The sequence below is a fragment of the Watersipora subatra genome, chromosome 1, assembly GCF_963576615.1.
Source record: "Watersipora subatra chromosome 1, tzWatSuba1.1, whole genome shotgun sequence".
Lineage (NCBI taxonomy): Eukaryota > Metazoa > Bryozoa > Gymnolaemata > Cheilostomatida > Watersiporidae > Watersipora > Watersipora subatra.
Window position 1 is genome coordinate 57712569 of NC_088708.1, and position 13481 is coordinate 57726049.

The 13481-nt window shown below is 36.9% G+C and overlaps 1 protein-coding gene across 1 annotated transcript; it reads right to left on the reverse strand.

Moving 5' to 3' along the window:
• Positions 1-577: 577 nt before the first annotated feature.
• Positions 578-13255, reverse strand: LOC137385574 (ras-related protein M-Ras-like). Its single transcript, XM_068072060.1, has 7 exons — positions 13158-13255; positions 11742-11880; positions 11202-11298; positions 5017-5170; positions 4076-4175; positions 2953-3032; positions 578-1280 (listed from the first exon to the last, which is right to left on the reverse strand). The coding sequence occupies exons 2-7, from the start codon at positions 11865-11867 to the stop codon at positions 1181-1183; spliced, it is 657 nt and encodes a 218-aa protein (XP_067928161.1). The 5' UTR covers positions 11868-11880; positions 13158-13255; the 3' UTR covers positions 578-1180.
• Positions 13256-13481: the final 226 nt, after the last annotated feature.

The window sequence follows — 13481 nt, forward strand, 5'->3', positions numbered from 1 at the left end:
ATCTCTGTAAAAAATCACTGATGTGAACTCATCTCAAATAGCATGTGTTCAATTTAATTTTGCTGCCGATTGTCGTAATGACCTCTTAACAATGGTAATGAGAGAGATTGTAAAAACTCTGATTGCATCAATGATCTATAGTCCTATTCTAGTCCTGTAGGCAGAATGACCGTTGATGGCACTTGAAAGAAATAGCTAACACAGGTAAAGATGAAAATCTTGATTTGGGTCGGGCAATAACAACACTCAAGCTGTTGAAAATTTTTCTGTTTGCACAATTATGTATCGCATTATTTTACACAATTAGTTTAATAAAGTTTATTTGCAAAAAAATAAAATACTAGGGACAATTTCACTTTTTAGGTAGTTTGATCAGATTGTGTTGTATCGATAAATAAAACTTATCTTTCCACAATTGCTAACTTTGTTATTCCGCAGAGATATTCGTACTCTGGTAGCATCAGTTCGGATAGCACTAGTCACCCCTTTGACACTATAAGCTGTGATTGTTTAGTTATATATGGTAAGCTGATTATTATGTGAGTTTGTTAAGAATAGAAAAGATGTTAACTAGACTTTGGGAACTTGTCCCTGTTTTATTATTGCTCTAACATCAGAGAATATATTAGAACTGTACACAGCTCGTGAACAGTCGAGCAGTTAATATACATAGTGAACCCCTAAATTTATTAACAATGAAGCTATGTAACAAATTGCAACAGGATAAATAAAAAGAATGTAAAGATTGATTAGCTTGGATATGATATAAAATATGTCCGTCTGGCTCCGCAGAGGACAGAATTGATGCAGTTCCCAAATAAATACCTCCATGCTGCACATCAGAGAAAAACAGTAAATCTATGCTGACTATAGATTGTCCAAAACTAGAAACAAACCAGAAATACAAAAATATGTGGAACAGCAACAACAAAGGTAAAACAATGAAAAGTAAACAAAATGAGAATTTACATTTTATAGAGTCAGTAAAGGTAGTAGATATTTTCTACCCAATCTATGCACTATGTCACGATGATTTAATTATTCCATAAGGATATGATTACAAATAGGATTGAGCCTGGTTGCAGCAAACTTGCAACATGTAGAGAATCTTAAATCACTGAGACCGTGTAACAAAATCTTTTGTGTAATTAAAGCATACAACAATATATAAAATACAACCTTATTGTATACAACATTTTTTTAGTCGCTTCTTCTTTTGCATATCTGTAATTTTTTTCTGTTTCCGCTTTTCAGCATCGTTATACATCGGCGGTTGAGCTCTAAAACAATGTGATAATTGTTACAGAACATTAGATAGTTAAGGATTCGTTCTCTCATGGACAAGCACCTGCAGATGATTAAACACAATGATTTCAGCGAGAAAACAATTGTGACAATGTGCAGTTTTTTTTTTAATCAAATAATGAAAGTCTTTATGGGGTAGTTTAGATATAATAAAATGCTGATGTCCTTTTCTTAAACGCTAAATTGTTACTAAAAGCTATATGTATAACACTTTAAAATCTACATGTAAAATACTTTGAAAGCATTTATACTTTCGGGATATGAGCAGTTCAAAAGAGGAAACCAAAGGATAATTTTTTGTATATTCCTCATTCAGTCCAGACGTGACGAACAGCTTTTCATTTGTTTCACGTTTTAAAGTAAAGAAAGCTAAAATGAGTTTTCTTATAAAAATTGGTAGCGATAGTATGAAAGAACTGAGCTGATAGCAAATCGTAAGGGAACGGTGTCTTGTAAAATTGATGTTTGGTAAGATTGTTACAAATGTGATTGGTGTCTTCAAGTGCCAATAACTATTAATGAATCACAAGATTAATAAGTACAAACTACAAATTGTGTAATTTGAAAATGAGGCAATTCGACATGAAACATTTTTAGTATAAATGAAGTTTTTCCTGTTTATAGAGAGTACAACTCCAAAACAAAGATGATCGACTTCATTCCCAGTTATTGTTCTCATTTAGTACCTAATCATACCAAGGTTTGACAACTACAATATGTGATCTGTTGGGAATGTTTGCATCAATCGCATCTTATTGGCTAATTCAGTTAGTGCTGAGGACACTCGATGTTTTTGAAAGTTACAAGAAATGGAAAGTCAGTCATAACAGGAAGTTTCTAGTAAGGCTTGTAAGACTAGCTCTTTGCAATTATTCCTCATTTTAATAAAACAATTGAATTAGCTTTGAAAAATATACTTCGTTAGGTTAACAAACTAGAATAAATATTGTATTTAAGAAAACCAGTTATTTACATGACTTTTTTATTGAAGGAATATTGACTCAGAGAAATGAAATAATTCATGTTGAAGACTGCTTTGGTGGTGATCAGGTCAAGCTAGCAAGGAGATTGTCAGAGAGTAAGGATATAATTTGTTTAGGACGTATGAATGAGTTTCAGCAACAAATTTAATTTTAATCCAATCAATAATTAAACCTCCTAGAATATTTTAGTACAAGTAATGAGCAGAACCAGGCTTAAGCTTTGCTACTGGAAACCTGTTCAAGAGAAAAAGTGTAATAATTACCAAAGAGCCAGCATGTTATTGTAACCTGGTAAGACTTAGTATGCCAATAACCTGTCTGAAGAAAAGACGCTGCAATTTGTAATTAGTTGCAATGCCTGACTTGTTACTAATACACAGATGAGTTGTCTATCTTCTCACTGATATCAGTAATAAGCCACTATTCATATACACACTTTTACGCATAGCCAGTTACTTCTACGGCTTGGTGACACTAGCTCGCGAGGGATAATTTGAGAAAAGTGTCAACAGGTTTGCCCACCCAAAGATTAATAAGTGTTGCGAGATTGACACAGCATGGCCCACAGCATTCAGAACAAGAGTGTCACTGGAGTGGGAAGGCCACACAAAGACTGAGTAATGACATCACACCTGTCAAATATCTCAATAAAACAGAGGCTCACCTAATGACTCTCACTAGTTCTATGAATGATTCATCTACATTGATTGGTGGATCTTTGGCACTCGTCTCTATGTATGGAATCTGCGAGTGAAAAAAAGATCATATTATTGATGATATGCATCAGGCAGCTTATAAAATGATGGCCTCATATCCATAATATTACTATTGCAGCTATCAGACAAAGAAAAGAAGACTCAGTAAATGCCTGCTCAATATATTTATGCCAGAAGCTAAACTGTAAAAGAGATAAGCGGCTTGAAACAAAGGAAAGACTGGAAGATGTTGCTCAATATAACAGGACTCCTTTTAGAGAAAGCGGACATGTGTACTTTATTCATGCTCCTAACTGAATTAATGTCATAAAATAAATGCAGCACATTTCTTTCTAGGCGGTATGGCGGTTCACGTTAAACTTCCTTTGGCAATTATTTTATTTAAAAAGAAGTAATCATCCTCAAAAACTGTTATTAGTGATTCAGCAGTTCCTCTAAACCTCAACATTGACAATTACTGTTATAAAAATTAAATAGTTATAATAAAAATGCTTCAACCAGCGTGAAAGCTCTACCAATCCACAAGAACTCATTAACAAAGATAAAAAGCACAGAAGTGTGTATCAAGCCTGAACAAGCCACAAAAATGTAATAATATGATGAAAATTTCAGCATAAAGAATTTATTTGAGGCCATCTCCTGAAGGAGATTGTCTCAGCCAGGGTAACAGACTTGAAAGAACTTGAACTAAGAACAAAGCTTGGTAATCACCAAACCCCTAGTTAGAAATATCCGGAAACTATGAAGTATTGTAAAGTTTCCCTCTGGGTAGAATAATAGAACTAGATCAACACTCCAACCACAGAAACGTGGACAGAATTGAGCAAATCATTTCTTCCCAAGAAGAATTACTTGGCATGAATTTTCGGGTTTGTAACAGTGCGTGAACCAAGGATTGACTGAAAATTTCTTGTGTGAAAAAACACCATTCAAAAGCTTTTTGAAAAAGACTCACATAGTAAGCTTATCTGCTTCCTTCATCACGATGACTAATAGCTATAAGGAAAAGGACGACATAAACTTCATAATTAGGACGACAAAACCATAAGCATACGGAAATAGTGTTCTTACCCGTAGCCTGTTAGCGAGGGTTAAACCTTCTGCTTGACTAACAACTCGTGCGGAGTCTAGGTCAACCTTGTTGGCAATGAGTAGCATAGGGTAGTCATCCCTGCAGTACGAAAAATAGATCCCTAAGCGATCAATAAAAGCATAAGTAAAAACAAACAAGAAAAAAACTGGTAGTTGGTGTGATCACACGCTTATTCTCAGAAGTCTCAGAGGAGACTGGTACTTCCTGTCATTAAATAACAACAAAACTGCTGAGGACAAGCGATCAGCTTCGGATTGGCAAACACAAGAATAATTACTTTGGCAGCCAAGCAGAAGACCACAGAGTTGGTAGCGAGTGATTGATGGAGTCACCACGCATCAAATGCATATCAAAGCTTCGAGAGTTTTGAAAACAATAATAGCAAAGTAATTAATCTCCAACAAGCGCTCTTTTCCAAATTAAAGGCAATACAGAAATTTAGAGCGCTAGAAATGCAGATCCAATGATTGCATCCCGATATAGAATGCTGACCGATTGGGTAACCATTCAACATACCACAAGACACCTAGTAATGTGGACAAGTGGGAAGAATGGGAGAATGGTGGAATGATTGTGTTTGGTTGATAATTTACAGGGAGTAAAAGTCTGTTTGAACAGATGACCAGCTGGTGCAGGAGACGAAACGCAAATGTTTTCACTTAATACGCTGCAAAGGTTAATAAGGAGATTAGACTCATCAGCTCTCCTGGCATTCATTATAGACAACAATTAATGGAAAGATTCTCAAAACAAACATCAAATTTTAGTCTATCAATTTAAAATTTTCTATTCATACTAACCGCAGTGGATGAACTTTTTGTTGCAATTTGAGACGATAAGCGACAAAATGGTTTACCTCAATCCTAACTCATTTTCAAGCAGACTCACACCCGTCTTACACCCTGAGGCTACACCATACCTGTCTTTAACCCTGAGAATCTGTTTATAGAATTGCACTGCGCTTTCAAAGCTCTGGTAGTCAATGACGGAGTAAACAAGCAAGAAACCATCTCCTTTCCTCATATATTGTTCGCGCATGGCTGAAAACTCCTCTTGGCCAGCTGTGTCTAAAACTATAAGATGAAACCAACATTAGACACGGTCGAAGTAGCTGTGATGTATGTCAGTAGTGATGTTAAATCATAACACAAATTAGGCAACGCTATTTAGTGACACCGCTGGCCAACGTCTTGTTTCATAACGAATTAAATGATTCCCAGTTCCGTGCTAATCTAAAGCATGCATTTGAGATGCTCATGATATAACCGACTCAATTAAACTGACTATTGAGTAACACTTGCGCCATTTTTGGCCAAGTTGAACATTATTCATGACAGGGTTGGTTGTTGTTGTAACAAACAACTCCTTGCCCACACTCAATGGGACGTGAAATGACTGACTGATTCGCAGGAAGGTTTTAAGTTTCATTCCAAGCGGAGCTACTGATGAGGTCCCATTAACAATGGGTGACAAAATCGAAGGGAACGCAACAATCTTGATGGTAAAGATAACATGAATGAATAGACATTAACATCAATAGACGTCCAAACTCACTGATTCGACGAAATTGATTGGTGTTTAACTAAAGATAATGAGAAAACGGCAGCAAATTCTAGCTAGCTAGAACTTCGCTTCGTGATGATATGTTAGTGAAGAAAAGCTCACGGACAAAGCTTTGTAAACCGAAAACAAACAAAAAAAAATGTTTAAGAAATGAAAACAAAAGGCAAACACTGTCCATAGACATCTAACTATAGTTTTAGCGCAATGAGGTGCTAAATACTAAATAAATTAGGCTACATATAATACATAATAATTGAAGACAACATTTCACTGAATGTGGTATCTATTTTTATGCACTAGATATTAAGGTATTCATATCGGACATTGATGTCTTCACTTACTTACCTGAATGAGGGTGTCAAGCATGAGTAATCTACTAATTATACATTTGTAAGTTCGAAGAAGCGAGCCATTCAGGTATCACAAATCTATTCAGGTATAACGAACCGAATGCAGAGTTCTAATAATTCAATAACCACTCCTCAGACAGAGAATGAATATTCTGTTTCTCCGCTGCACTTGATACGGTTTCTGCGTATCATTAGTATCATTAACGGGTAGACATAATTGATTTTGAGTGTGGCAATTGTAAAAGGTGTGAAATGCCATTCCTCAAAGGTATGATTAGCTCTAGCCTTGTCAGACCTGGATTATGACAGTTATAAGCCTGACAGCATTCAAAGTTGCATGAACATTTCAAATAGGCTTTTATATGTTGCTATATTAACAGTTATATTAAATACATGTATTGAACCAACAGAATAGTTATCTTATCTCTGCATAGGTGTAGTTTATTAATAGAGTTATTCACCGTTAGGCCATGAAAATGCATTTTATATGGATTGGATAGATTTATGGAATCAACAAAATTAAGATCAGGCTATTATTACAGAGCGATACATTTAACCATACATTTAACCGGTGTATCTGTTGATGCGTTGGGAATGTTTGCATCAATCACATCTCATTGGATAATTCAGCTAGTGCAGAGGACACTCAACGCTTTTTAAAGTTACAGCAAAAGTAAAGCCAGTCATAGCAGGAAGTTTCTAGTCAGGCTTGTCCGACTAGTTATTTGCAATTGTTTCTCATTTTAATAAAACAATTGAAACAGCTCTGCGAAATATATTTCATTACATTACCGTAAATACCCGCGTATAGGACGATACCATGTACAGGACACAGTCGATATTAGACCCCAAAACGATGGAAAACCTGTGTAACTGCGTATAGGGCCCATCCTAATTTTAGTCCTAAATTTTTATTACTTTTTATAGAAACGATGGTGTTTCATGTACATTTTTGTGAAATCATTTGACATTCGTTATGTTGAATGATTGGTGACAGCGATCGGTGCTGATGTTAGACGCTTGTGCCGTACAACCAACAATGTTAAATCAAAATTAAAGTGGCACAATAGGCCTACTGTAACAGACCTCGTTTTTATCCCCGACAGCGTGACCAGTATTCTGTAACCGATGGTTGTGAATAAGCGATTCAGAGCAGCATTAAAACAGAAATGGCTAAATGGATGGAGAGCAGACTTTCACAAAGCGCGGCAAACATGAGGAAAGTCGAAATGCCTACGATCTGCCAACGGTGACCACGAGGATAAATATAGTCAGATTGAAATTTTATAACAAATTTTCGATATTATGATAAATGCATAATTTTTATAATAAATGTATCCATGGATATGACGCACCTGGGTTTTTAGGTCAATTTCTTAAGAAAAAAAGTGTGTTTTATACGCGGGTATTTATGGTAACTAGAATAAATATTAAATTTAAGGAAACCAGTTATTTATATGGCTTTTTCATTGAAGGAATATTGACTCAGAGAAATTAAGTAATTCACGTTGAAGACTGCTTTGGTGGCGATCAGACCGAGCTCGCGAGGAGATTGTCGGAGAGTAAGGATATAATTTGTTTAGGATGTATGAATGAGTATAACACATATAAATATAGATATGCACTTTATTATCACCGTTAATGTCGTGCAAAACAAATCAGACCATGAGATGAAAAATAATAAAGAAGAGTAAACTAAAATGAGAAGTATTGAAATAAAAAACTCTTTTTGCATAATGCTTTTCTATATAATTTATCTAAGGTTTTTAACTGGTTTCAAGTGTAACGCATGCAAAGGTATATTAGCGTGTAATCGCTCAGAGGACAGATCCCTTGCAGTTGATAATATCAGTTGTTGCTACACTCGTCTCCAATTACATCTAGTCAAACCACTAATTAGTAATTTACACCCAACAGCCTTGTCACACATTTAAGAATGTTTATATCGTTTGTTTTATATTTATTCTAAAGCCAATTTGATGCCAGACGCTGAAGCATTATAATTACTAAGCAACTGGCAACAAACGCTGCACTTCCTCCGGCAGCAGCTAGCCACAGTACACGTGTGAGAACAACTAAATGTGACAAACATCAATTTACAACAAATAAACATATTTGTTTGTTTTGTATTACATAACGCAAGGCCATAATGAAAATGTCAAAAAGTGAAGTACCACTTGGTGGCTGTCAAGCTGTGGGAACCTGATGTGTTCATAACTGAATCTTAAATACTGTCCTTTATGCAAGTTCTACCACAAAATAACACAGGAATGCCTGTCTAACAGCTCGCAAAAACATTGCTCTTGCTCAACAATAAAATTGTGCGGCTGATCCAAGACAGGATGGCTGGCTACCAGCGAGACAAATTGATTATATCAAACACAGAAATAGCAGGAGCCTTTCAAAGAGCTCACGATAACTTTTAGGTTCACTCATTGACAGCATTAGCGCAAATATGAAAGGAATGCAGGCCAGTGATTTTTTACAAAACGAATAAACGCATCCATAGAGCAACGGAAAGAACGAATTGATTTGTGAAATGAGACATAGTAATGCCAAAAGGTCTGAGCAACCAAGATGGCGGGTCACCAGCTGCACTGGGATCCGCTTGCCACAGGAAATGCACATTTAACCACCACTTGACGCCTGAAAGGCTTGTTTTGTCCTATTCTAAAGGGTTAAAATTTTATCTTATAAAAGGAATGATTTGAAACAAATCAACCAAAGGTTTATGGGTGAATAAACAACACCTTGTTGGTCGACAATGCGTCGTATCAGATCTATAATTAAAGGCATGTGTTGGCTAGCTGAGTGCACATTATATTATGGCAAGATCAGCGATCGATTGCGGCAAACGCTCAGAATTTTATCAAACTTCATTTTCTCTCATTGTGGTTAGATGTTATGGTGAGGAGGTTGCAATACAATCTCTTACAGATTACTGTCAAACTCAACCACATCCTTTGAGCAGAATGACCTGCAAATGGCATTACATAACTGTAACTGGTATGCTCCTTGTTTTATATAGAGGTTCACTTCGGTAAAGAGTAGGTACTCAGGTTCTAAGAGGTTGCAAGAGGTTCTATTGGCAACCCCCATTTGACCAATCATGCCTAAACCTTCTTGGATTTTATTTCAATAGTACATGCGCTGAAGGTAAATTGACATTCAAGGATATGTTCAATGATCCTTTTTATTTAGATCAAATACTAAAGGGTATTTATTTCTGATGTCCATCATATTGCAGAAAGGTGCAAATATGGATGAGGCCACAACCCAAATGACCATTTTGAGGACGAACTATTCCTAAAAAACAACACTAAATTTTTTTTGGCACCAGGTCTGTCTGGCTTGGCTTCAAACAATAAAAAAACCAACAGAAGAAAGAAATTTTCTAGTTGCTATAGTAATAATTCTTGAGAGAGTGCATATGGGTGGCACGATAAAAAAGGAAATCTACTTGGAATTCCTATCTCACTTACTCATCTAAAAACACTGTCATGGCAACCTGCACAGCCTTCACTAGTGTCTATGGCTGCTGGCACTAGTTTGCATCGAAACATAGAGACAGCATAGTTTCTAAGGCTTTAGCGTTGCATTCCCGGACCACAAAGAACTGAAAAAAATTAGCATTGCAATTAGGGTTTCCGAGCTATGTTGACCTTCTCTCTTTGGTGCAGTTGCAGCTCAGACAAAGCCATCTCCCATATTCTAAACAACTAAATGAAAAAATTAACTCGTGTGAAAATGCATTTTTAGTGCCAATCACATGAGGACAGTGGCAATGTTCGGAATGCTGTGAAACCATAAACATTCCCAGCCGTGTCCCTAACACTCTTCCAGCCTACGCTACTATAGCCAGCTAAAATAATGACTTAAAGACTATAATACTTCCATTAGCTGGGGTCATTTTCTTTTGATATTTTTTACAAAACTTAATTATCACGTTAAAAAATGGCTTAGCATAGCTGAACTCTGAGCAGGAGAGAAATGGCTACCAGTTGAGAGGAAGTGGCTTACAACAGCTGCAACTCATAAACCCTGCGTACGCTAAGGAGAGAGTTTGTAGACAGTGAACTCCCTCGACTCAGTCGACCCTTTCAAAGTCGGTGATAACTCAGCACCTACAGGCTTTGTCAATTAATCCAGTCGCATTGTTTTGTATTGCTATAAGCAATTAAAGCAAACAATACTGCATTCAGCTAAAGACTTGCTTAGATACCAATTATGTTTATATGTCAAAGCCAATGCAAATATAAATAAATATTAAAGCTATGTTTACACACAGAGGTACCTGATATGAACAATGAGCAGGTAGCGCTCCATCATGACACAATCTGCGACTCCTCGTGCCACACCTTAGTTCGACCACAGTTCATCCTAGCCACTGGCCCGTGCAACAAGTAGCAAGACATGCTCGCACGGCACGAACGGGACCACGAACATGACCGTTGGCAGAAACACAGCAGCGCGAAGCAAATGAAGTTATCTTGAAAATGCTGCCAATACTACGCTGCCAATACTACGCTGCCAATACTGCCAATACACGGTGCCAGCACTACAGTCTAGTGGAGTGAAAGAAATAGCATTCCTCAGTAACAACATCTCGACTGCAAGCATGCCAAAGGCTGCACTTGCTACAGTGGTCAGCAAATAGACAGATATCAATATAATTATATTAGAGAAATATAATTGTTATATTTCCGACCACACTGCCCACCACATCAATCATCAGTTCAATTTTAAAGGGCCATGTTTAACAGGTCAGTCAAAGTAGATCTATCAACTACAGTGCGACAGCTACACATCTAGTATTTTTGGTGAGCTGTGGAAATGCTGGTGCCAGTATTCCAAAAATATTCCTTCTCGTAGCCTAACCACAATCATCATCTGTTATATCGACAACATGCATGGTCAAATCTAGCCAACACATGGCTGGCCTGGATGGCTAACACCCTAGCCTTACAAGATAAAAACACAAACAAAAAATAGTCTGTGCAGTATACATGCGTTTCAAGAATGACTATTTCAGTCATAATAAAACTACACACACCTTCCATAGTGCTGGAAACCAAAAGCTCTCCCAATCAGACATTACCCTTGTCTAATGCCTTTGGTGAATATTTGCCGAGGTATGCAATGAAACAATTAATCAATACGCTGCAGCCGACTAAGAATCTCTTCAACTTACCATCAAGAATGCAGTGCTGACCATCAATCTGTGTTTGCTGTATATAACTGTCCTCTATCGTCGGGTCGTAATCCCGCACAAACATCTTTTGGAAATACTGAAAAATGCATAGGATGTCAACAATTTGGGGACAAAGCTGGTTACAAAGGGAGTGTTTGTGTAGACCCATAATTACAAGCTCCATTCGTCAACAATACAGATGAACCAGGCTGAACTAAGCTTGGGTAATCAGGCGTGTGACCAGCATATCATATCATCATAAATACCAACACTTGTCCCACAATCTATTGTCACCGCTATGGGCCCAAACGCATGGCTAAGTAGGTGTTTATGAGCTCAAATTACATTTATTCAGCAGCTGGGTTCTTCAAGTTCAACTGAAAATTATATACCTGTACTTCTAATCTTTAGCAATAGCCCCAGTACACCAGCTTCTGTAAGGGTCAGCTAACATAGCCCCAGTACACCAGCTTCTGTAAGGGTCAGCTAACATTTGACTAGATTTAGTAACAAAATTTAAAATGTAGACCCAAAACTTGCCTGTATGGTGAGGGCTGACTTGCCCACTCCTCCATCCCCCACTACCACAAGTTTGTACTGAGTCAGCTCTTCTGCAGGAGGTTTCATCGGGGAAGAGTTATTGTTGAGCGAGTTTGACTTCATCATTGACCGAGAGATACTGAGTAAACAAGATAAGGAAATATGAATGTCAGATCCGAGACAACCGGAGTAGGAAAGGGGATCCTCCATGATATCACAATAGCTTTTTATTTGCCTTAATGCATAAACAGCCAGTCATCTGATGGGTATGAGTGCAGTCAGCGGTAGACAAGTTTGGTGTATGTGTTGCCTTTGATTATCAGGCCTTTTTCAGCAGCATATTGGAAAGAATTTTATATGATGCACTAATGCGCATAATTAAAAGACAGTGTTTACCAAGTGTAATTAAATTCATTGCTTGGTCAAAAATGCACACCATTACACGCTTGTCACTTCAGTGAAATGCATATCGATAACATATATCTCTTAGCTGGCTAGTGTCAACACTAGACTATAGCATATCAATGATAACATTAAATCCTGGGCATACAACAACACGAACAGGTGGTTTATAGACAACACCTAAGTCCATGTTCCGTTCTTAATACAAACACAGCTTTTGTTCTACCTACAGCTTTTGTATGTCTTTTGTTCTATATGCTTAACTATAGAGGATTGATTACATATCCACTGCACATGAACTACAGTAAGTCATTGCCATTGATAATCACACTCTGCGCTCCGTAACAACTATGTTATGATGAAAATGAACTGCAACGCTACCATTTCGACACCATGAGCCTTTATATATACTACATACAACGATGGAGAGGAACATGTTAAATATCTTAAACTTGTGAAGTAGAACAGATAAAAATAGATCTACAAAAGTATGTTATAGTCACATAAAGCAAAGATTTGTCATAAACTATGGTGCCAGCTCTACCAGTTGGCACCATATGTGAGATAGGCAGGTAAAATATTAAATTGCTCGGAAAGAATTCAGGTCAGAAGTTGGCCTATACAATATCATTTTTAACTTGTCCACTATTGTTAGTAATACCCTACTTCCAAATCAATTTAAGAAAAAGCGCAAATAGCAACAATGATAGCTGTAGTGAAAGAAACCACAAGACATTGTATAAAAAATGGTATTAGACTTGTGTTACTGGAGATATAAAAAATGCACGGTTTGTCTTCACGTGATAACTGTTTGTATAAGACAACATTAAATCATTATGAACAAAACTACACCGGTTCGAGCAATAGTCTGGTGCAATAGAGCAATAGTTGCATGATAATGCAACTACAAATCAGACATCTTTTTGTGGATGGTACCAACATTAATACAAAATAAAATGTGAATGACTAAAATACTACTGTAAAACGTATTGACAAAAAGACTGAACCACCTACCTCTCTGAGTGTCAAAATATCTATGTTTCGCTTTTCCAGATTTCGCTCTTACATTTCCAGCTCAACTACTGCCCAATACATGTAACAGTGAAACGACATCAGCAAAATGAGATAACGTGAGGCTCACGTGTAGTAAGTCCCATTGGTCCGAAATGATTGGCTAATCGACTAACAATTTATCCAATTATGATATGTGTTTTTAAAATAGTTTGAGTTGTTACCTGCAACACGAACATTCGTTTAAAATACCGTAATCAAACTAGTGGAACTCAGTTTATACATATGCTGACCTTGGAATTTGGTTATCCGGTTTGTTTTTCCTGA

What these genes read in the sequence shown, in the direction of transcription:
- LOC137385574 (XM_068072060.1), bottom strand. Translation starts at nt 11,867, where the DNA reads ATGATGAAGTCAAACTCGCTCAACAATAACTCTTCCCCGATGAAACCT. An exon ending in AGTCAGCCCTCACCATACAG is followed by an intron (nt 11,299 to 11,741) that starts GCAAGTTTTGGG and finishes TGCATTTTTCAG; the next exon opens with TATTTCCAAAAGATGTTTGT. An exon ending in TCAGCACTGCATTCTTGATG is followed by an intron (nt 5,171 to 11,201) that starts GTAAGTTGAAGA and finishes TTCATCTTATAG; the next exon opens with TTTTAGACACAGCTGGCCAA.